The 24,822-nt window shown below is 47.1% G+C and overlaps 1 protein-coding gene across 1 annotated transcript; it reads right to left on the reverse strand.

Moving 5' to 3' along the window:
- Positions 1 to 5,191: 5,191 nt before the first annotated feature.
- On the reverse strand, positions 5,192 to 8,101 carry LOC144935744 (zinc transporter ZIP12-like). Its single transcript, XM_078862485.1, has 3 exons — positions 7,969 to 8,101; positions 5,709 to 5,917; positions 5,192 to 5,305 (listed from the first exon to the last, which is right to left on the reverse strand). Exons 1-3 carry the CDS (start codon positions 8,099 to 8,101, stop codon positions 5,192 to 5,194), a joined length of 456 nt encoding a protein of 151 aa, XP_078718611.1.
- Between the last annotated feature and the right edge of the window lie 16,721 nt (positions 8,102 to 24,822).

Raw genomic sequence — 24,822 nt, forward strand, 5'->3', positions numbered from 1 at the left:
GTCAGTTTTGTTGCCAGATAGAAGGGTAAAAAAACAATTATCAAATTTTTTACTGGCAAATGAGGTACCAATGGTGTAAATGCTTAACCCGAGCTCTCATACTCTTGTTTTTGAGTTGTGCGCCTTTTGGCGTCATCTGGTCCAACCTATGTGAGACTAGGCTCTAAGGAAAGCTGTCTCGGGTGTGGACCAATCAACTTCAAGGACAGTGCATATATTATCAGAGTTATGTTTTTTGTTTGCATTATGGCTGCAGGTATTGTGGTCTATGCAAACATGACTCCTTGTAAAAAAGGTGTCAGTTTTGTTGCCAGATAAAAGGGTAAAAAAACAATTATTTTTTTTACTGGCAAATGAGGTACCAATGGTGTAAATGCTTACCCCGAGCTCTCATACTCTGATGATGCATTGTCTTTGAGTTGTGCGCCTTTTGGCGTCTTCTGGTCCAACACTAGGCTCTAAGGAAAGCTGTCTCGGGTGAGGACCCATCAACTTCGAGGACAGTGCATACATTATCAGAGTTATGTTTTTTGTTTGCATTATGATTGCAGGTATTGTGGTCTATGCAAACATGACTCCTTGTAAAAAAAGGTGTCAGTTTTGTTGCCAGATAAAAGGGTAAAACAACAATTATCATATTTTTTACTGGCAAATGAGGTACCAATGGTGTAAATGCTCACCCCGAGCTCTCATACTTTGATGGTGCATTGTCTTGAGTTGTGCGCCTTTTGGCGTCTTCTGGTCCAACACCATGTGAGACTAGGCTCTAAGGAAAGCTGTCTCGGGTGTGGACCAATCAACTTCAAGGACAGTGCATACATCAGAGTTATGTTTTTTGTTTGCATTATGACTGCAGGTATTGTGGTCTATGCAAACATGACTCCTTGTAAAAAAAGGTGTCAGTTTTGTTGCCAGATAGAAGGGTACAAAACAATTATCAGCCGCCTCCTCGTCACAGCCCCGAGGTTTTCAATGAACATCTCCTACAGACGGGAGTCCCAGGGCGCTCAGCCCGGTCTGCGTCGTGAGCAGTGCGCGTTAGTGGAGATGGGGGGGGGGTGCTGGCTTGAGGTGCATTCTAGATTTGAAGCTTTCGTGACTGCAATGATTCATAGGTTTTTTTCGGTAAAGTCACGTAGGTAAAAAAATTAAAGTTAACAAAAGTAAAATAAAAAATAAAATAAAAATCACGACGTTTCGGAGGCAACACAAGCTTCCGTCTTCAGGTGGAACCGTCACAGAACGATTGCTGTATCAAGTAAGAGAAATTCCAAGAAAACAGTCCTTGTATATATACTGGTTGAGGTGTGGGAGGAGCCAAGGTAGGCCCTGGATTTTTATTTTATTATTATTCACAAAAATAATATCCAGGGCCTACCTTGGCTCCTCCCACCCTCAACCAGTATATATAGAAGGACTGTTTTCTTGGAATCTCACTCACTTGATACAGCTATCGTGCTGTGACTGTGCCACCTGAAGACGGAAGCTTGTGTTGCCTCCGAAACGTCGTGATTTTTATTTTACTTTTATTAATTTTTTACCAACGTGACTTTACCGAAAAAACCCAAGAATATTGAGGTGCATTGTCTCGCTGACTCTGCCGATCGATTTAACCAGCGTCAGTTTTTTTTTCTCTCCAAGTCACAACGCGAAGCACCGGTGACCGTCTGTGAGACGTCGCTTCTCAGAGGCCACTTGTTCCGTGGCAGACAATGGGTGTCTTGAGATTGTATTGCTGGAGAATCTTGGGCGTTCCCTTTGAGAGCTCTGCGATTCGGGCTCTGAACTAGAGTTGACGTTCATTTCATTTGTTACACGGATGATCCCGTTTAGCGCTCATAATCTTATATATAAAAGTCACACAGACAAAAAATTACTTTTATATATAAGATATAAGATGGGTGTCCGCTAACATTTTGGCACCCAATGAATACATTTTGTCATGAATTGAAATCGTCAGATTATCTGATGGTTATTCCCACACTCCTAATGACCTGTGATAAGTGTTTAATGCCTGCAGACCTTGTCACTACAAATGCATGAGTGAATTCATGAAGGAGTGAGTTAGTGAGAGTGTGAGTGGGTGAGTTACTCAGAAGCTTGGCTAATTCATGAATGAATTCATGATGGAGTGAGTTGGTGAGAGTGTGAGTGGGTGAGTTACCCAAAGGCTTGGCTAACTTATGAGTGAATTCATGAAGGAGTGAGTTGGTGAGAGTGTGAGTGGGTGAGTTACTCAGAAGCTTGGCTAATTCATGAATGAATTCATGATGGAGTGAGTTGGTGAGAGTGTGAGTGGGTGAGTTGCCCAGAGGCTTGGCTAATTCATGAATGAATTCATGAAGGAGTGAGTTGGTGAGAGTGTGAGTGGGTGAGTTACTCAGAAGCTTGGCTAATTCATGAATGAATTCATGATGGAGTGAGTTGGTGAGAGTGTGAGTGGGTGAGTTGCCCAGAGGCTTGGCTAATTCATGAATGAATTCATGAAGGAGTGAGTTGGTGAGAGTGTGAGTGGGTGAGTTACTCAGAAGCTTGGCTAATTCATGAATGAATTCATGATGGAGTGAGTTGGTGAGAGTGTGAGTGGGTGAGTTGCCCAGAGGCTTGGCTAATTCATGAATGAATTCATGAAGGAGTGAGTTGGTGGGAGTGTGAGTGGGTGTGTTACTCAGAAGCTTGGCTAATTCATGAATGAATTCATGATGGAGTGAGTTGGTGAGAGTGTGAGTGGGTGAGTTGCCCAGAGGCTTGGCTAATTCATGAGTGAATTCATAAAGGAGTGAGTTAGTGAGTGTGAGTGGGTGAATTACTCAGATGCTTGGCTAACTTATGAGTGAATTCATGAAGGAGTGAGTTAGTGAAAGTGTGAGTGGGTGAGTTACCCAGAAGCTTGGCTAATTCATGAGTGAATTCATGAAGGAGTGAGTTGGTGAGAGTGCGAATGGTTGAGTTGCCCAGAGGCTTGGCTAATTCATGAATGAATTCATGAAGGAGTGAGTTGGTGAGAGTGTGAGTGGGTGAGTTGCGGAGTGGCAGGGTTGCCACCTATTCCACAGTTAAAACCGGGACAAGTGTCGACTTAGAAGCCTCCTACGGTTGCCCTCGGACTATTAATAGCGAAATTAGGCAAGTCAATATCATGATTTTCAATAGTTTAATAAATGCGACACCTCAATCGTGTCGTTGCCATACACAGTCCCGCTTTCTAGATTAAAACGTGATGGAGCCGTGACGTGTTGACGCGTGTTTGGGCATGTTGATGCGCGTGTGTGTGATGTGTGTGTGTGTTGTATGTGTGTGTGTTGTGGGTGTGTGTGTGTGTCGTGTGTGTTGTGTGTCTTGTGTGTGTGGGGAGCGGTGGTGTAGCGGTTAGCGCACTGCGCTATCATCTTCGCGACCCGGGTTCGATTCCCGCTCACGGCTAACACCCAGTGACGATTATCTGAACCGGTACTAGGCCTCCCCTTGGTCGACTCAGCCTCAAATGAGTACCTGGTGCGATGTGTAAACATCGCCACTAAGGAGACAAAGGCGGCCGGGCGTGGTGTTGGCCACCCACCCCCTCGTGTGCTGTGCCGGCCTTTATAGGTGCTGCTCACTAACAGCACTTGCCCCAACAGTCTGTTAAGGCTACACGGGGGATCTTTGTAGATCAGCAATACCGGGGGCATGCGCTGCATTGCGTCTCGATGTATTGTCAGTGTAGTCCACGACCTGTTTTAAGCCCACACAGATTTGCATTTGATGTTGTAGTGTACTCTATGGTATTTCTATTGACTTGGAACGGATGAGACTCATGCATGTGTTTTAACGTTGTCATGTCAACAAGTACCGTGAGATGATGCGTGAATACGAGCTTGAGTGTGCGAGAGAATTTTACCGAAATGACCGTCAGTGTAATGTGATGTAGATATGCCCAGGCTCACAGTTGCGCTCTCTTGCGATGGTTGACAACGTTCTCATCATATTCTTGGTTCTTTCGGTAAAGTCACGTAGAAGGGAAACAATAAAATAAAATAAAAAAAATATAAAACAATAAAATTATCACTATGTTTCGATTGCAACACAAGCAATCATCATCAGGTGTGAAAACCACAGCAACAAAATTTGAAATTTTCTCCCTGTGATTTTATTGTTTTATATTTTTATTCTTTTATTGTTTCCCTTCTACGTGAATTTACCGAAAGAACCAAGAATATGAATCCCTGCAGTCACGAAAGCTTTAAATGAAAATTTAACGTTCTCATCGTTCGCAAAGCTTCATCGGAAGAAGTGAGCCTTGAAAAAATACAAAGATTTCCCCAATCTTTTGTGGACAGAGAACAATAAGAGAAGGTTTGAAACGCAACACCATTGTGTAAAAAATTAACCCGTAAAAACAAAGTTTTTCACTATAAATCCTTTATATGCGTGGCGGCTAGAGTCCTCTCGTCCTCTGGCTTGAGATGGCTGCCACCTATGGGTCAGATGATTGCTTGCCACCATTAAGCAATTGGTAATTAAATATAATTTATGTTTTCCTAAAAAGTGTAAAATTTTGGGAAAAATTTTTTTCACGAAAATAAATTGTCACGCACAACGAGTCTGTGTGCAAAATGTCAGCTCGATTGGATCACGGGAAGTGGGTAAAAAAACCGACTGAAAGATTTGCACGGTCGTAAGCGCGCAAGCAAGCAAGCAAGTGAACTTAATATAAAGGATTTAATAAAAATGACCTCAAGGCAATGGATGCACTGTGACAGCTTGCGAACTCGGTCATTGCCACGTGGGCCAGCGGTGTCGCGTACTCCGTTCTCCATTCTCGGGGGTTTGTGGTTGCAACGTGCAGGAGAATCAACCGTGAAACAGCCCGGGTCGTCTGTCCTTCCCCACTCGGCGACCCGAGTTCGATTCCCGATCACGGCCAACACCAGTGACGATTATCTGAACCGGTCCCGGGTCATCCTTTCCTAGGTCGACTCAGCCTCAAATTAGTGCCTGGTACGGTGTGTAGTAAACATCGCCACTGGGGAGACAAAGGCGGCCGGGCGTGGTGCTGGCCACCCACCCCCTCGTGTACCATGCCGGCCTTCATAGGTGCTGCTACTCGTTAACAGCACTTGCCCCAACAGTCTGTTAAGGCTACACGGGGGATCTTTGTCTTTGTGCGCGCGTGTGTGAGTTTGGTGAGAGGCTGTCTGTCAGCTGAGTATTAAAAGTGGAGTTTGTCCTCGTAGAGAGCCAAGAGCAGCATGCACGCCCAGCCCAGGAACAATCCCAGATTCTGCAACAGCAGCAGGAGCCAGGGCCGGTCCACGTGGGATCGCTTCATCTCGAAGATCTGCGAAGGGGGCAAAGTGCACCGTTAGAGGAAACGCATCCCTACGACTCGGCGACGTGGACACTGAAGAAAGTGGAGAGGCGAGAGAAGTGAGAAAAAGACAGGAGAGAGAGAGATACGAGGAGACGTGTGAGATGAGAGTGGGGATGGAGAGATGCGAGGGGAGAGTGTATAAACGCGGAGATGATCGTGGACACACGGGGTTTGAGTGGAGACGAGAGTGGAGTTGAGAAGAGAGACACGAGGTGGGAGTGGAGGAGAGGGGGACACGGGGTGAGAAAGACAGCCGAGAGTTACATCAGAGAGAGGTAGGCAGGATAGGCAGTTTTTGTTGCTGCTACTATTCACGGAGAAGTCCCAGTGACTGCGATCTGTCGGTGCCCTGCACAGACGAGAGAATGGCGCTCACCATGTTGTTGATGGACAGGTACAGGAACATGCCCGTTGCAAAGGCGATAATCCACTGCATGGCCATCTCGTTTTCCGACACGGAGGCCCCAATGTAGAAGCCGACGAGCGCGGTGAGGGCACTGAGCAGGTTCAGCCCCAGGGCAGCCCGGACAGACAGTCCCGTGTTGAGCAGGATGGCAAAGTCCCCTGCGAGGAGCATTCCACAAAGACAAAGATCCCCCTGGTATAGCCTTAACCAGACTGTTGGGGCAAGTGCTGTTAGCTAGTAGCAGCACCTATGAAGGACGGAACGGCACACGAGGGGGTGGGTGGCCAGCACCACGCTCGGGATCGAACCCACGCGCTTCTGTGTACCAGGCGAGATAGTTAACATCTCCTAGCCACCGTGGCGACACTGGGATGTTCCCTCTTAATTTTGGAGCTTTCGTGACTGCAGGAATTATTCTTTGGTTCTTTCGGTAAAGTCACGTATAAAGATAAAATAATAAATTAAATAATTGCATACTACGACGTTTCGATTGCAACACAAGCAATCATCATCAGGTATAAATGAAATAGAAACAAACATTCTAACCAGAAAACTATAGACAGACATATGAGCAGACAGATATTTAAGGCCACCCCACAGAGACGATCTCCCTCTCTGTACCTGTGTTACTCTCTCTATGTATCTTGGTGATATCTGTCTGCTTATATGTCTGGGATGTTCCCGTGTAGCCAGTTGCCAGGCTATTTCACAAGGGGGATCCTTGGTGCTTGAGGCACAGCAACAACAAAACCTAAAAGACAAATATTTGTAACGTTGTAGAAAACGAGCACACAAAGGTATTTAGCGGCCGTACACAAAACACACGAGAATAACAAACAAAAAACAGCGAAAATATAACATGAGACCAAGAGGCACCGGAGAAAGTCAGCGCTATATTTTAGAATGGATCACAGAAGCGTGGTAGATTTGGCATCACCGCCCTCGGCTATCAACCAAAAAACTAAGTTTCGTTTTGAGTTGATCAAATATCTCGAATGCCATCGCATTTGATGGCAGTGTCCCTCTCCTCTTACTCTGCCACACTTTGTCACTCCACACACGTGGCACGCACGTGCCCATGGCGATGTTGTCTGGCAAGGCTCTCGTTCGTCGCATTTAATTTATCTGGCTTGACCACCCGAATGTGGAATTGTCGCTGTTGCTCTGCATCTGCATCAGCCGCACGACAACAATAAGGATGAGAAGTTGCACGAATGTAATGACGGAGCTCGTGCGGCAAACGACGCGTCAGCGGCGTTAGCCACGAGAGCAGTGGATCTCAACCGGGGCTATGCGGCAATGTCCCAGCGGATACGTGGGGTGGTTTTTTATTCATAAAGGTGTGAAATTATATCAGACACGTGAGTCATTGCTGACTAATCATGTGTGAATCTGCCAATATAAAATAACTACGCTGTAATTTAAATGCATACGGTAACCGAGCACGATGTAAAAAAAAAACCTTTCTAAACTCACTGACCGTAAGCAATGCGGTCTACAAGAGTAACCAGCGAGTGCGAACAAATGACCTCACGCGTGCACAGCGTCCGTTGATTTTTTGTTGGTTATTCGTTTGCAGTGACTAGCTAGTTAGGACACCTCACAAAATGGACAATTGGTTAAAATATTCATTTCTCAGAACCATGATGGGTCAGGCAAGGGGGTTACTCAGTTGAAACAAAATTCAACAAGGGGATCAACAGTAGCCAAAAACAGGTTGAGAATAACCACTGGGCTAGAGAACTGCGTTCAACACACGCGGTGACCTCCAGTACGGTGACCTCCGGCACGGTGACCTCCGGTACGGTGACCTCCGGCACGGTGACCTCCGGCACGGTGACCTCCGGCACGGTGACCCCCGGGCACGGTGACCCCCGGGCACGGTGACTCCGGTACGGTGACCCCCGGGCATGGTGACCCCCGGGCACGGTGACCTCCGGTACGGTGACCTCTGGCACGGTGACCTCCGGTACGGTGACCCCCGGGCAAGGTGACCCCCGGGCACGGTGACCTCCGGTACGGTGACCTCTGGCACGGTGACCCCCGGCATGGTGACCCCCGGGCACGGTGACCTTCGGCATGGTGACCCCCGGGCACGGGGCCAGCGCGCCACTCACGGCGATGGTCTACTTCCTCATCTTCCTCTTCTCGTCGCCGCCCTGGCTGGGAGGGGTGTGGGGAGGGGTGTGGGGAGGGGTGGGGGGCTCACCGATCTCGTGCGGCAGCTCGTGCAGCGCCACCGCCAGCATGGTGGCCAGCCCGTCGCCGAGTGACAGCGAGAAGGCGGCGCCCAGGGCCAGCCCGTCGGCGAAGTTGTGGAGGCCGTCACCGATCAGCACCATGAGCATGATCGCGTTGAGACCTGAAATCACCCGCAGCAGAAACGGCGGCAGCAGCAGCAGCAACAGCAGCAGCAACAGCAGCAGCAGCAACAGCAGCAGCAGCAACAACAGCAGCAACAGCAGCAGCAACAGCAGCAGCGTCAATATAAATTTGTCGTTAAACCCGCCGCCACCCGACACAGCGAATGTTTGTCACGTAAATATTTACAAATTCGAGAACTGCGGCGTTTTCGCTGGCGAGTACAACCAGTGAAGCGTCACGCTACTCGTATTGTAAATGTTGTGGGTTTCCTCTCCAACACACCGGTTAGCGCTGAACTAGTAACCAATTGGCACGCTGCTAGTGTAGGATAATTATTTATGGTTGCAGACTACTACTGGTATATAGGATTCATATTCTTTGGGTCTTTCGGTAAAGTCATGTAGATAGGTTCAAAGAAAATAACAAAAAACTACGACGTTTCGATCGTAACACAAGCGGTCGTCATCAGGAAAAGGGGGTTAGCCTCTAAAGGCAAACTGTTTATAAAGGTTTAAAATGGGCGTAGCCCAAGTGTGTTAGCAGCATGGGCGGGCAGCTGATGCTAATGTAAGGCAAGTTGCTGCTAGTGGTGATGGTAGTAGTTGTCAGTGATGGTCCTGATGGTGGGCTTCTCATAAAAAGAACGCTCGTTAAGCGAGACACGCCCGTACTACTACAAGTCTTTCCGAACATTCTCTGACTGACGCACGCATACACTTGATTTGGCATCACAATACTTGAGCTCACGTGCCTTTTTTTCTGATGGAGATTGGCAGGTGAGACGCTTCGTGTTCTGCAATCTGCAATAATAAATGACGAAATGTGAAAATCACCGAGAACGAATACTTAACCGGCACTGCTCATGGCTGTCACGGAATGACAATGACACACACTCCTCACTGCACTGTTTCGTCAGGTTGACCTGTATGTTTGGCATGATGTCTGACATTTCGCTAAATGTGCTGGGAGCTTCTTCAAAAACTTAATGGAGCAGCTCACTTTCTCTTTAGATTATATAGGGTTGAAGGCTGCTCCTGGTGTAGGATTATATAGGGTTGCAGGCTGGTGTATGCTTATATAGGGTTGACAAAATAATTTGCATATCAAGGCACTCTTTCCCCCCTCCATCCCAGCTTAAATAGTCGCTCCAAGCCTGGGGCGTGTCATTCAGACGCTGTCTTCTCGACAGACCTGTTCTCCACCTGAGGACAGCTGCTTGCGTTGTGGCCGAAACGTCGTGAGAATTATTTTATAATGTTTTATTTTTATTATTTTATTATTTCCATTCTTCGGTCTTCGTTGTCTACGCTCGGCATCGTGGGTCAGGCACTGTGTTAGCTGACTGACCCTGTTATGTAGTTACCCCGTTGTGTTCTAGTTAACCATGTAGTTATCACCTAGATGTAGAACCGGTGTACGTTCATGTAGGAACCCTTGTTGGTGTGTTGTAATGAACGTGTTGCTTCCAAGAACAAGTATGTGTCTCCGTGTACAACACTACACATTGACACTATGAGACATCTCCTTTACCAGTGGCAAAATATAGTAGTAGGTTTTAACCTACTACTACTATATAGGTAAAAACCTACTACTATATTTTGCCACTGGTAAAGGAGATGTCTCAGTGTAAATGCTTACCCCGAGCTCTTAATACTCTGATAGTGCGCTGTCTTTGAGTTGTACGCCTTTTGGCGTCATCTGGTCCAACACCAATGGAGCCTAGGCTCTAAGGAAAGCTGTCTCGGGTGTGGACCAATCAACTTCAAGGACAGTGCATATCATTATCATCATCAGAGTTGTTTATTTTTGTTTTCATTTTGACTGCTTGTGTTGTGGTTATTGCAAACATGATGCCTTGTATAAAGGTGTCAGTTTTTTGTACCAGTTGAAAGGGTAAAAACCTACTACTACACATCGAATCAACGCTGCAGGAATGATGCAGTCCCAGAAGGCCGTGGGGCGCAATAGGTTGGGTTAAAAATACCTTTTACTTTTTTACGTGGAGACCGATATATGAAGATGCATTGTCTGTTGACCTCATCTGCAGAGAACCCTTATCTGCAATTTCACATCTCCACAATTCCATCCCCTACCAGCTGATCTACAAATCTTGCCACCGTCCGTCAAACACCCTCCCCCTCCAACCCGCACCTCCGATGCAGCAGGTCTGCCCAAGATGCAAACGAAGTTCAAATACAAACACTGCCACTGGGCATCTTAACAAAACAGATGACGACAAACGATATTTGCTATTCACCACAAAGTAGCACACAATAAACCAAAACGTACCAAATCAATCGTTGACAAGTTGATCTTTCCCGTTTGTTGGGTGTCCTTTTCATATGAAATGTCTTGTTTCTCTTTGTCGGAGAGGTCCTGTTCAAGAGAAGTTAAAGAGAAGTTTCAGCTAAACAGAATAGTTTTGCCATCTTCGTTATTACCAAATACAAATAAGTTTCAAAGACAATGCATAGACTACCAGAGCATGTGTTTTGTTTGACCACAAGTACGTGTGTGTCTAATGCAGACAGGATTCCTTGCTAAAAGGTTTATGTTTGGTGTATTAACATCTTAACACAACTGTTTTATTGCCAGAAAGGGTAAAAACATATTCTTAAAATACAAATGACTTAAATTTCGATTTAAAGCTTTCGTGACTGCAGGGATTCATCTTCTTGGTTCTTTCGGTAAAGTCACGTTGAAGGGAAATAATAAAATAATAAAAATAAAACATAATAAAATAAAATTCTCACGACGTTTAGGCCACAACGCAAGCAGCCGTCCTCAGGTGAAGAACAGGTCTGCCATTCAGACGCTGTCTTTCCGACAGACCTGGTCTTCACCTGAGGACGGCTGCTTGCGTTGTGGCCGAAACGTCGTGAGAATTGTATTTTAAAATGTTTTATTTTTATTATTTAATTATTTCCCCGTGCAAGACGACATTTGTAGGATGTCAATGACACGACTGTCGTGATTTCTATGTGTCCACGGATGCTATGGATGAGATGATTTCAGCACCCATCGCCTATGTTAGGAGTGGTGAATGACGGTTGGGAGAAGTGATGATTGTTCCAACCCTGCTAATATTAGGAGTCATGGGTAAGGGACTTGATTTATACATTTTCGTTGGATTGAATATCAACTTGTTGTTAGCAAGAGATTGATTTCATGCCTGTGTTTCATTTATTTCATTTAAATGATGAATGCTCTATGCAAAAGCTAAAAAGACACTCAAATTACACTGCTGTAGCTTTACATTGTCTCCCATAAATGCCTTTACCCTGTTGAAAGTCCAGGAATTTTAAACTTTTGAAGCCCATTTGACGCTCCGAGTTCTTGAGAGCGTCTCTGACCCTCTTGAAATTAGAATTGGGCTCAGGAATACGTCACAACGTGCATTGTGCGAATGATCGTTACATTGACCTCTCCGCAGCAGTTCTACCCAAGATGCAACATTTTATTTGGTTATTTCTAACATGAGCCCTGCCTTTATCCAGGGGGATGTTTACACACGTAGTTTTGGTTATCAAGCTGCTGTCGTTGTTGAGCTATGTACGTATGAGAACACGCGCGCATGCGTGTGTGGTTATTTGCACCGTCTTGCCGACGTCTGTACACGTCTCCATTTTGCATCCGTGAAGATCACGCTCATCGTTAACCTGCAATCACAAAACAGCGGCGTGGTTACAGCAGCCAGCTCACTGGCGCACACACACACACAGTCTCTACGTCGAGTGGACGTCCATCACACCCCCTCCCTGCGTGATGGGCTTTACAGAGCCCTCATTCTGCTGAACTTCCCATGGAGTTTCTTGAACTCTCTTTCCATGCAGTCTCCTGGGATCCCATTCTACCCCATGTCCACAGATCCAAAGGCCACACATTCTCCCCTACAGGTTCTAAGTATCCCATAGCCCCCCCCCCCCACCCCCCATTGGCCATTATAGAGCCCCAATCTCGACTTGAGACTTTATTCAGCTCGCAGTGGCGATACGAAACCCTAAAGCGTCTCCTCGAGTATAATTTGCACTTTGAACGGCGAATCGAATTTCACAAAAAACGGTTGTGCCCCACTGGTGGCTCCACTGGTGGCCTCCACTCGTGGCCCCACTGGTGGCCCCACTGGTGGCCCCACTGGTGGCCCCACTGGTGGCCACACTCGTGGCCCCACTGGTGGCCCCACTGGTGGCCCCACTGGTGGCCCCACTGGTGGCCTCCACTCGTGGCCCCACTGGTGGCCCCACTGGTGGCCCCACTGGTGGCCCCACTGGTGGCCACACTCGTGGCCCCACTGGTGGCCCCACTGGTGGCCCCACTGGTGGCCCCACTGGTGGCCACACTCGTGGCCCCACTGGTGGCCCCACTGGTGGCCCCACTGGTGGCCACACTCGTGGCCCCACTGGTGGCCCCACTGATGGCCCCACTCGTGGCCACACTAGTGGCCCTACTGGTGGCCCCACTGGTGGCCCCACTGGTGGCCACACTCGTGGCCCCACTGGTGGCCCCAAAGGTGGCCCCACTCGTGGCCTCCACTGGTGGCCCCACTGGTGGCCCCACTCGTGGCCTCACTGGTGGCCCCCACTAGTAGCCTCCACTGGTGGCCCCACTAGTGGCCCCACTCGTGGCCTCCACTGGTGGCCTCCACTGGTGGCCTCACTGGTGGCCTCACTGGTGGCCCCCCCACTGGTGGCCCCCCACTGGTGGCCTCACTGGTGGCCTCACTGGTGACCCCACTGGTGGCCTCACTGATGGCCAAAGCTACGAGTTGGGCCCCCTCCTTGGCAACCACCATGAGACGTGTTTTCAACAACAAGTGTCAGAGGACAACAACAACAAGTGTCAGAGAACAACAACAACAAGAACACTTATTGAAAACGGAGCGCCCCCACAGCGTTCAATGTTCGAGACCGTGAGCGTAACGATGCGATTAGGCAAGGCGAGCCCGTAATATCTCATGGCCTCTTAGGTGAGACCGTGCGAGACAATGGAGCCTCCATCTGACCCATTGCCGCACCCGCTGAGCTGATAAGCGGCCACTACGCTGCTTGCCCACACACAGATTCCATGTGTAGTGGGGTCATTCGAGAGATACACTCATTCAGGAGGCAACACGTTTATTATACGACCACAACGAGGTAAGGGGCCGTCCATAAATGACGTCACGCGATTATTGACGATTTTTGACCACCCCCCCTTCGTCACATGACGTCACAAAAAGTCAGACCCCCCCCCCTCAAATATGAGGTCACAAAACTCTGCCCACCCCCCCCCCCCCAAATAAAACATGCTTCAAATCGCTTTAAAATATTGTCATTGTAGAGCGTATTTAATGTGGCGCTGCACTCTGATGTTGTAGGAGAAAACATTTATTAAAAAGTCTAATTAATTAAGTAAAACGTCTATATTTATTTAAAGTTGCGCATTTTGATGTAACGTCACATTTATCAACCCCCCCCCCCCCCCCCATTGTCACAAATGTCCGCGTGACGTCATTTATGGACGGCCCCTAACTACATAACCAGTAACCACAACGGGGTACCAGAGCCTCATGAGGTGAGATTCTTAAAATCTATTTATAAAGCTGTGGACAGCCCTGCAACACTGCTAGCAATACAAAAAGAAGGGTTATATGAAAAGCTAAATACATGTATCATATTTTAACGAACATATTTACCACGGCTATAATCAGAGTTTTCCTCTGCTATTCATGCCCCACTTGGCATCATAGAAGAATGGAAATTAGGCTTCTTATGTGGTAAGATAACGGACTTCTGATCGGATACCTACGGTGTGAAAAAAGTTTAGCATAAATTTCGATTTAAAGCTTTCGTGACTGCAGGGATTCATCTTCTTGGTTCTTTCGGTAAAGTCACGTAGAAGGGAAATAATAAAATAATAAAATAATACAACATAATAAAATACAATTGTCACGACGTTTCGGCCACAACACAGGACGGCTGCTTGCGTTGTGGCCGATACCTCGTGAGAATTGTATTTTATTATGTTTTATTATTATTTTATTATTTCCCTTCTACGTGACTTTACCAAAAGAACCAAAAAGAAGTTTAGCATACATACACGGCTAAGTGAATCAATCACTCATGTCAAAGTTTAAATCAATGTTTTTGAGTGGATTTACAAAAGTTTGCATTGCTAGCTCACTGCCCCATGTTGCTTTGTGTGCAGCACTATTCACTGTTTTGCGGTACCACTCATACTACCGTAGTCGTACTGATACCACTGCAAGCACACGAACTCAGCATCATGACACTTCTGTACACACACACACACACGTGCCTGTTTATTGCTGCTACCTTTGCGTCGTCTCTTGTCAAGATAGTGAACAGTTGTTCCAGCATCAGAAACACATATAAGCCTCCAATCACGGTTAAGAGCTTCCAAATGTATAAATTGTCGTCAGCATGCAAGTCGTCCTCCGTGGAATGAACGTGCAACCCCAACAGCTGGTGAACACACAACAACACACAGAGACAAACATACATTTGTTTAAATTCAAGTTTAAGGCAAGCACCATGAATGAAACCGTGTTAATTCGTGTAAAATAAGTGAATTAAACTAATGGATGTGAAGACTATTGCACGCTATCCAGTGATGGTGTCAAATGCCAAACAAGGTGTTCATTTTAGGCCAAGTCGGAGTACAGACATATCCTTAAATTGGCTACGCAGTAGAACGGCACCTCCTATAACTGAAATAAATTGATGACAAGAAGGACATCAATGCCACGAGTTGTGATGCTACCACAGTTCACGATCACTCCCTGCTCACACATCTTGGACAATTACTATCTGGGCTTTGCCTCGACTCTGGCAATATCTCACCGTCTCGTTTTGGGAATTCATCTCGGTTAACAATCTCTGGGTATTCATCATTTTTTTAAAATCTATTGTTATATTCCTAGTCAATGTCCACGTTTCTGATCAATTTCACAGCAGGTAATGTACATTGCACACTAAGCCAGTGGTTCTCAGTCTTGTTTGACTACTGCTGTTACCCCCCTTCTTGAGTAGTTTCAACCGAGTTAACCCCCTTGCCTGACCCAACATGGTTCTGAGAAGTAAAAGTACGAATAATAAACACCAATATTTAACCTATTTGTCCAATTTGTGAGGTACCCTATCTAGCTGGTAACCGCAAGCGAACGCAAACTAAAATCTGCGTACGTAACGTAATTTGTTTGAGCTTGCTGGTTACCCTTGTAAACCACATTACGATGAATGAGTTTAGAGAAGTATTTCATAGCCAATGGAGACTAGGCTCTAAGAAAAGCTGTCTCGGGTGTGGACCAATCAACTTCAAGGACAGTGCATATCATTACCATCATCAGAGTTGTTTCTTTTTGTTTGCATTTTGACTGCTTGTGTTGCGGTTATTGCAAACATGATGCCTTGTATAAAGGTGTCAGTTTTTATACCAGTTGAAAGGGTAAAAACTTATTACTACAAAAAGTATACTTTGTTGACCCCATAAAACTGCATTTATGCTCGAGTTGCCACCTGGCCGGGAAGTGACGTGATCTGCGTGTAGGTGGCAGGAATTCTCCACTCACCTTAGGAATCATCATCACATGTACGCCTCTTTAATTATTTAATTTACTTATCCCTTTATTCAAGATTGAAACAGGAGGAGGATTTCTCCACAACTCTGGCTGCCGCCTGATGAGGCTGGTTGTAATCACTGGCGAAACGTCACGCCACTCGAACTGTAATTGTTGTGGGTTTACTCTCTCACACATCGGTGTGCTGAACTAATAACGAATTGCCACGTCTTCTTTAAGTGACAAACCTTACTAATTGTCTGCGTTGAGTGGTGGCGGGTTTGACGACACATTTATACGTACGCGATCTAACCCATAGAAACCTTTGCTATTGATAATAATGGTCGCGAAAGCCTCCTACTGCGTGTTAAACTCACCTTGGGCAGTAGGTGCAGTATGGCGTCCCCAGTCATGCTTCCGACGGCAAGGCCGAAGAGCGCCTGCTGGCTGTACATGTAGACGTGAGTGCACGAGGAACAAGTCAAGGTGACCACTCCGATGAGGGACAGAGCGCTCACCAGCAAGGATGCCAGCGTTCCATATCCGTACTCTGTGGATTAGCCATAACGATCATTGTTGTCAGTTATCACCTTGTCAGTTATCACCTGCCATCTAATAACAATTATATAAATACATCGGCGGTCGGTGGCTTCCTTATCGCCCTTCGAGCGCGACTACCATGGTTAGTGTTCCATTGAGTTGCATTCATTGGGTCCTCTTCACATGTCGAAGGCCCGTTCTAGCAGACCATTCAGTCTCATTCTAGATTTGAAGCTTTCGTGACTGCAAGGATTCATACTCTTAGGTTTTTTTCGGTAAAGTCACGTAGGTAAAAAATAAGAATAAAATAAAATAACTAAATTAAATCAGTTATTTTCATTTTCTTTTACCTACGTGACTTTACCGAAAAAAACCTAAGAGTATGCATTCAGTCTCATTTGTCCCGCGTTCAACCACCACCTCTATCAAGCCACAACGCTTCTCTTTGTTCCTTCCCTTGCACTGCTCCACTTTGGAATTCCCAACCCTTGATTAAAAAAACATCTCCTCGGCAAGAAAGATTAGCTCGACTTAACGTAAACTCAGCCAAAGCAGCTTCTCCAACAAATGAGCAACGTTGTTAACACCAGGCACACATGACGTGGGCACAATGGGGAAGCGCTTCACTCTCTCGGGAAACGAAGCAAAATAACTCCCATCAACAATCCATCGCCAGCTATCTAGTGCACAAACTCGACAGCGCCACGTTGCCCCCACATCTTTCACACGACCGCTCCGAGCCCGGCGCTTTCGTCTCACTCCTACCGAGATGAAACCCTAACCCCGTCCTCACGTCGCTCCCTCTCATATGGGGTGGTGCCTTACCTGGCTAACAAGCGCCATGACCTCGCCAACTTCGCCTGCGCGCAAGCGAAGATGGCGGTGTTTACAGAACGAGAAAAAAGATGCTGGAGGGTGACACTGACGGCTGCTCTGTGCTTCCAGTGTTCAGAGGCCTGCTTAAGGCGCGGCTCCGGCTGGAGCACGCCATGTACCACACACATGTCGGTGATGTGCACGTCTTCTTCGAACGCTGGGGAGCCGGACAAGGCCCTCTCTGCACCAGCGTGGACGGCACCCTCGTGGTGTTCACCTTCTGAAGCGCTCGCTCGTCACCGTGGCGTGCGCGATGACACCACAACCACCACGTGACTTTTCTATTGTATTGTGCGCGGTGCTTTCAGCACCACAGCGCGTGGATTTGTAACGATTTGTAACGTTTGTTTTGTTTTGTTTGCTGGTGACTTTGTGTGTTTCATATTGAAATCGCCTCCAGTGCTTTTGCTGCTGGCGGCAATAAAAGTTGTTTAAAAGTCAAAGTCTCATTCTCTTCTGGTCCCTTTAATTTCCCCTGATCCCTGCCACTGGGTGGGTCCTCTCGGGCCATCCGCTCGGGGAGACCGATGACTCCATCACGTGGCTGCCCAAAGCTGTGTTCATGTCAACACAACACAATGGGTCTATTCTGTCTGCCTCTGTCATTCTGTCACATCCTGTCTGGACTGGAGTCCTATAACCAACAACCCGCAGGGCCATCATTTTGAATGCCCTAGCACCTAATCCGTAATATGTTCCACCACATCCATTTTTGACTCGTAACCATAACTGTACCATCCAGTCAACATTATACGCAGTGACCATTATCTATGATGGTTCATTTCAACATCCAATATCCTCTGACAATCATCCTACGGCTGAATTTTGGTGAAATGTAAGTTTCAAGTGTGGGTAATACAGCGCGCGCATTAGTATGTGAAACATGTGGGCACACTGTGCATATGGGCCTTTCGTGAGCGTTTATGTGTATAAAATAAACTCACTGTGGGCTTTCGAGGGGCGCGAATTTGTTTCTCCCGTGTGAGTGTCATTGGGCGCTCGGCACGCGTGGCTCAGGAGTTGTTGAAGCAAGGCCGGAGACGCGGACATCAGTTCGCTACGTGACCACACCTCGCCTGACACTCCGAAGATTTCCGTCAAATCGTGTGATGAGATGCATGCCTGGATCTGCGTAAACACACGGTACAGGCAAGCATTTACATCACGTCTATGCAGGTACATGAGTCAAATAGGTTGTTAATTTTCGATTTAAAGCTTTCGTGACTGCAGGGATTCATCTTCTTTCAGCCACAACGCAAGCAGCCGTCCTCAGGTGAGGACGGCTGCTTGCGTTGTGACCGAAACGTCGTGAGAATTATTTTATTATGTTTTGTTTTTATTATTGTATTACTTCCCTTCTACGTGACTTTACCGAAAGAACCAAGAAGATGAATCCCTGCAGTCACGAAAGCTTTAAATCGAAAAATAGGTGCACGGTCTGTTGGGAAAAACTTCAGCTCCTACCTCATTTGCATTTAATTGACGTTGCCTCGTATGTTCATGTTGCTCTTCACCAATACCCAGGTCTTGCATAATTTTCTCCAGTCCTGCACGGAAACATATACGTTATATGTGTACAAGGCGCTTGTGAAATGCTGATGAACAACAGTACGAAAAGTATCTATTCAAAGTGTCTGCACCTTCTAAATGTATAACTGAGTGACGTAGTCGTGGGTAATGTTTCAATGTTTATATCAAGGCTGTAATTATAATATATATTGGGGGGACACATCTCCCCCCCCCCCAATATTCAAATATGCTTAAAATGTCCCCCCCAATATATTGCTATAAATGATTGTGGTTATGGTTGTACTTTATGAATCCCTAATCTCTGCCATTACATACAATGAAACAAGAAAAGGTAAAAATAGAAAAAACAGAGCAATGTAATGCAATACACTATTAGACATTATTGTACAAAATAAAATTAAAAGTCCATCCTATGTGTCAGTGAATTTTTTAATATTTTAGGCAGGAAATGGCAGGAAATTAGTTTTAAAATTTAGATTTTTTTTTCTGGGGGCGGACCCCCACACCCCATGAAGTCAACAACGTTGACTCCATGGCTACGGCCTTGGTTTATATATGGATATAAAATGCGACCAGTCGTCACATAAAAGCTAAACACAACAAGATGCACCGAATCGATGGGTTCATCAAACGTCCCCCTTCAACCACGCGGCGGCATCATCGGGGGTCCGTGCCGAGACACGAAGTGCTCCGAAACGCGGGGTGCCTCGTCGTTAACTCGATTTGAACGACTTTGGGGTCGTCCATAAATGACGTCACGCGATTTTGAACGATTTTTGACCCCCCCCTCCGTGTCACACGGCGTCACAAAAAGTCAGACCCCCCCCCTCTCAAATATGACGTCACAAAGCTCTGCCCTCCCCGCAAAAATAAAACATGCTTCAAATCGCTTTAGACTATTGTCATTGTAGTGCGTATTAATGTGGCGCTGCACTCTGATGTTGTAGGAGAAAACTTTTACTAAAACGTCGATTTAATAAAGTAGAACGTGTTGTCTATATTTATTTAAAGTTGCGCATTTTGATGTGACGTCACATTTCTCAACCCCCCCCCCCCCTCGTCACACATCGTCACAAATGTCTGACCCCCCCCCTCCCCTAGGTGCGTGACGTCATTTATGGACGGCCCATTTGAATAAAAGCGAATTGCTATCGGCCTGGACGGCAACACTTTGGCAGCCGGCGCTGTACCGTGGGTCGTGAGCACAGAGCCGTTCCCGTAACTCTTCAAGATGTAGTCCAGGAAGTAGTCGGCGGTCAATGCCACCTGAATAAGCACACACGCAGCACACACGCAGTACAACATGCAGCACACACGCAGCACACACGCAGCATGGCATGCAGCACACACGCAGCACACACGCAGTACAACATGCTGCACACACGCAGCACAACATGCTGCACACACGCAGCACACACGCAGCACACACGCAGCACGGCATGCAGCACACACGCAGCACACACGCAGCACGGCATGCAGCACACACACAGCACACACGCAGTACACACGCAGCACACACGCAGTACACATGCAGCACACACGCAGCACACACGCAGTACAACATGCAGCACACACGCAGCACACACGCAGCACACACGCAGCACAACATGCAGCACACACGCAGCACACACGCAGTACAACATGCAGCACACACGCAGCACACACGCAGCACACACGCAGCACACATGCAGCACACACGCAGCACACACGCAGTACAACATGCAGCACACACGCAGCACACACGCAGTACACACGCAGCACACACGCAGCACACACGCAGTACAACATGCAGCACACACGCAGCACACACGCAGCACACACGTAGTACAACATGCAGCACACACGCAGCACACACGCAGCACACACGCAGTACAACATGCAGCACACACGCAGCACACACGCAGCACACACGCAGCACACACGCAGTACAACATGCAGCACACACGCAGCACACACGCAGCACACACGCAGTACAACATGCAGCACACACGCAGCACACACGCAGCACACACGCAGTACAACATGCAGCACACACGCAGCACACACGCAGTACAACATGCAGCACACACGCAGCACACACGCAGCACACACGCAGCACACACGCAGTACAACATGCAGCACACACGCAGCACACACGCAGCACACACGCAGCACACACGCAGTACAACATGCAGCACACACGCAGTACAACATGCAGCACACACGCAGCACACACGCAGCACACACGCAGTACAACATGCAGCACACACGCAGTACAACATGCAGCACACACGCAGCACACACGCAGCACGGCATGCAGCACACACGCAGCACACACGCAGCACGGCATGCAGCACACACGCAGCACACACGCAGTACAGCATGCAGCACACACACAGCACACACGCAGCACGACATACAGCACACACACAGCACACACGCAGCACACACGCAACACACACAGCACACACGCAGCACAACATGCAGCACAACATGCAGCACGGCATGCAGTACAACATGCAGCACATACGCAGGAGAACATGCAGCACACACGCAGCACACACGCAGTACAACATGCAGCACACACGCAGCACACACGCAGCACGGCATGCAGCACACACGCAGCACACACGCAGTACAGCATGCAGCACACACACAGCACACACGCAGCACGACATACAGCACACACACAGCACACACGCAGCACACACGCAACACACACAGCACACACGCAGCACAACATGCAGCACAACATGCAGCACGGCATGCAGTACAACATGCAGCACACACGCAGGAGAACATGCAGCACAACATGCAACACACACGCAGAACAGCATGCAGCACTCACGCAACACACACAGCACACACGCAGCACACACAGCACACACGCAGCACATATGCAGCATCACATGCAGCACACACGCAGCACAGCATGCAGTACACACGCAACACACACAGCACAGACGCAGCACATATGCAGCACCACATGCAGCACACACGCAGAACACACGCAGTATAACATGGAGCGCACACGCAGCACACACGCAGTACAACATGGAGCACACGATGGATTCGTGATTGGAGAGGAGACGTGCGCGAGGCGAAGCGAGAACACGACCGAGGAAAATCAAACAACTGGAAGTCACGTAGTTAGTTAGAAGAAAAAAAAGTTAGAAATAAAATAAAACAAATCACGACGTTTCGGACGCAACACAAGCGTCCGTCATCAGGTGGGACAACCACAGCAATTTTTTGGCAGCCTTAATCCTGCTGGATTTCCTCCCCAAGAACTTAACCTCACAGTTGGAGCAGTTGTCCTGCTACTCACTCAGACCTGTATCCCATGGCAGTGGGCTCTGCAATGGGGCATGCACGATTATTAGAGGTTTCAACAATGTTGCAACGGTGGAAGGAATTACTGGAGGATCACTCGGCAGTATGACTCTACTGCCGAGGGTATCATTGGATACTTCATCGGATGCAAGCATTCCTTTTAACCTTTACAAACGGGTAATAACAATATTCTTCCGTATGACCACTGATGTCGATGCAGAACAATGGCGACAATTCCACGTTCAGGTGGTCGAACCAGATAACAACCGTGTCAGGAGCGGTAGCGGAGCGTGTCGCAGCGATGTCGCCACCTTGGTGTTTGCGGATCGAGGCATTGCGTCGCTATGCCTTGTACGGTCTCTGTTCGGGACGACCGCAGTTGCACACCGTTGGAGAGTTATAGTAGTAGGTTTTTAGCCTTTTAAACTGGTACAAAACTGACACCTTTATACAAGGCATCATGTTTGCAATGACCACAACACAAGTAGTCAAAAAAGCAAACAAAAAGAAGCAACTCTGATAATGATAATAATATGCACTGTCCTTGAAGTTGATTGGTCCACACCCGAGACGGCTTTCTTTAGAGCCTAGTCCCCATTGGTGTTGGACCAGATGACACCAGAAGGCGTACAACTCAAACACAGTGCACTATCAGAGTATTGAGAGCTCGGGGTAAGCATTTACACTATGAGATCTCTTTTACCAGTGGCAAAATATAGTAGTAAGTTTTTACCCTTTAAACTGGTACAATCAACTTCAAGGAAAGTGCATATTATTATCATTATCAGAGTTGCTTCTTTTTGTTTGCTTTTTTGACTACTTGTGTTGTGGTTATTGCAAACATGATGCCTTGTATAAAGGTGTCAGTTTTGTACCAGTTTAAAACGGTAAAAACCTACTACTGTATTTTGCCACTGGTAAAAGAGGTCTCATAGTGTAAACGTTGGAGAGTTTTTAATGTTCCATTTGTGCATCGGCTATCCGAATCTACTGCTATGGTTTGTGTGGATGCGATCTCGGGTGGGCCATGAGCTTCGTGGAAGATCTAAACGCAGAGATCTTCTGCGTTGGGCCTTTCGCGAGCAGTATTGTTTGTGAGTTCCTTTGAACCCCTTTATCGGGGGTGAACTGGCATTATTGAATGCGTATTTACAACGAAGCTCACCTATGCTATGTCCATTAATAAAGCTCAGGATCACATCGGTTTGTATCTTCATGAACTCGTATTGACGCCTGCGCAGTGATGCGTAATCTGCTCGTGAGCTCGGTTACGGAACTCACGAAAAGTCCAAATGGCAGAAGGACAGAGGATCCAACCATAAACTCAACATTTGTTGTTAAGGTAAAGAAATTGAGTGGCAAAAGTGCGGCCACAGGGCGACTCGAGTCCATGAATTCGTGACTAGTTCAATGAAGCCTTTCTTCGCCAGGCAAAAGTTTTCAATAAATATAAAAATTCACCTGATATTATATTTTTTTACAATTTGTATCAACGATCGGACACTAACAGCTACTCCAAAAATGTACATTTTTCCACAAAACTAAAATTGTTGATGACTTGATTCAACTTTAATTTAAAGATGTATCCATTAGAAACCGCTCAATTTAAAGATTCCCATTTCTTTTTATTAGAAAGAACAAAACTTAAACGGACTTAATACTCTATGAGGGGAAGCTCTACTATCTTTTATCGTTTTCAAATTATTCAGATTTGAACATCATAAAATGCGTATTTTTCGTTAAAAACTGCTTTCATCCGAAATCGTTAAAAGTTAGAAAAAATATTTCTCGATTGAATTGTATTTGAGGTTTAACACTCTATCAAACGAAAAACCCGGTAATCCTATATAAATATATTTTTAAACTTCTCTTAAAAACATAACATATACATACACAAGTATTAAGCTATTGTGAAAGCCCGGCGTCCCGTTTGTCTGTCCATTTTTCCATCAACAAAATTATAAGAGGCTTGAAGTCCTGAATCCAAAGTGGGGCTGATGGTAAGGCCCCACCTCTTGGTGGCAAGCTCCAGGTTCAGCAGCAGCGCCTCTAACTCCTCCTCTGAGTGAGTAGCAATTACCAGATCATCGGCATACATAACGTGGTTGAGCAATAGGGAGCCATCCCTTGACCGCACCCGGGCATCGATCAGCCTCCCATTGTATCTGTACCAGATGGAAATTCCTCCAGTACAGCTAATGAAGGCTTCACGAACTACGTGGTCAAAATAGATGTTAAATAATGTGGGAGCCAGAGGACATCCCTGTCGCACCCCAAGGTGTACAGGGAATGGCTCTGACTCCCAGCCACATAGTTTAACCCGGGCCCGCTCACCATCATGAAGGTCCTTAATGATCGTGAGCAGAGGGTCAGGGACTCCGAAAGCATGAAGAACAACCCAGAGCCCAGGCCTACTGATGGTATCATAGGCCTTGACCAGGTCAATAAAGCAGAGATGTAAGTCTTGTTGGAATTCCCTACACCTCTGCTGTAGCAGACGGACAGAAAATATGGCATCTGTGCAGGACCGCCCTTTCCTGAAACCACATTGGGGCTCCGCAAGCCTCTCCTCAGCATGCCTAGCAAGGCGATGTTGAATAATCCTTGGTTCGCGAGCCAAATTCCTTTGCAAGTGTCGGCCACACACAGACAGACACACAAAAAATACTTTTATAGGTAAGATAGTGGGAAGTCCCGGCGTTGCCCGGGCGAAAAAGACGCACACACACATCGACTTACACACACACACAGACGGACGTACACACACACACATCGACTCACACACACACATCGACTTACACACACACATGGACCCATGCACACACATCGACTTACACACACACACACATCGACTTCCACACACACATGGACCCATGCACACAC

Source organism: Lampetra fluviatilis, chromosome 14 (assembly GCF_964198595.1).
Source record: "Lampetra fluviatilis chromosome 14, kcLamFluv1.1, whole genome shotgun sequence".
NCBI lineage: Eukaryota > Metazoa > Chordata > Hyperoartia > Petromyzontiformes > Petromyzontidae > Lampetra > Lampetra fluviatilis.

Coding starts and splice junctions, on each gene's coding strand:
- LOC144935744 (XM_078862485.1), bottom strand. CDS start 8,101: ATGGTGCTGATCGGTGACGGCCTCCACAACTTCGCCGACGGGCTGGCC. Junction 5,918..7,968: donor CGAGCTGCCGCACGAGATCG/GTGAGCCCCCCA, acceptor TGCTCCTCGCAG/GGGACTTTGCCATCCTGCTC. Junction 5,306..5,708: donor TGAGCGCCATTCTCTCGTCT/GTGCAGGGCACC, acceptor TTCGAGATGAAG/CGATCCCACGTGGACCGGCC.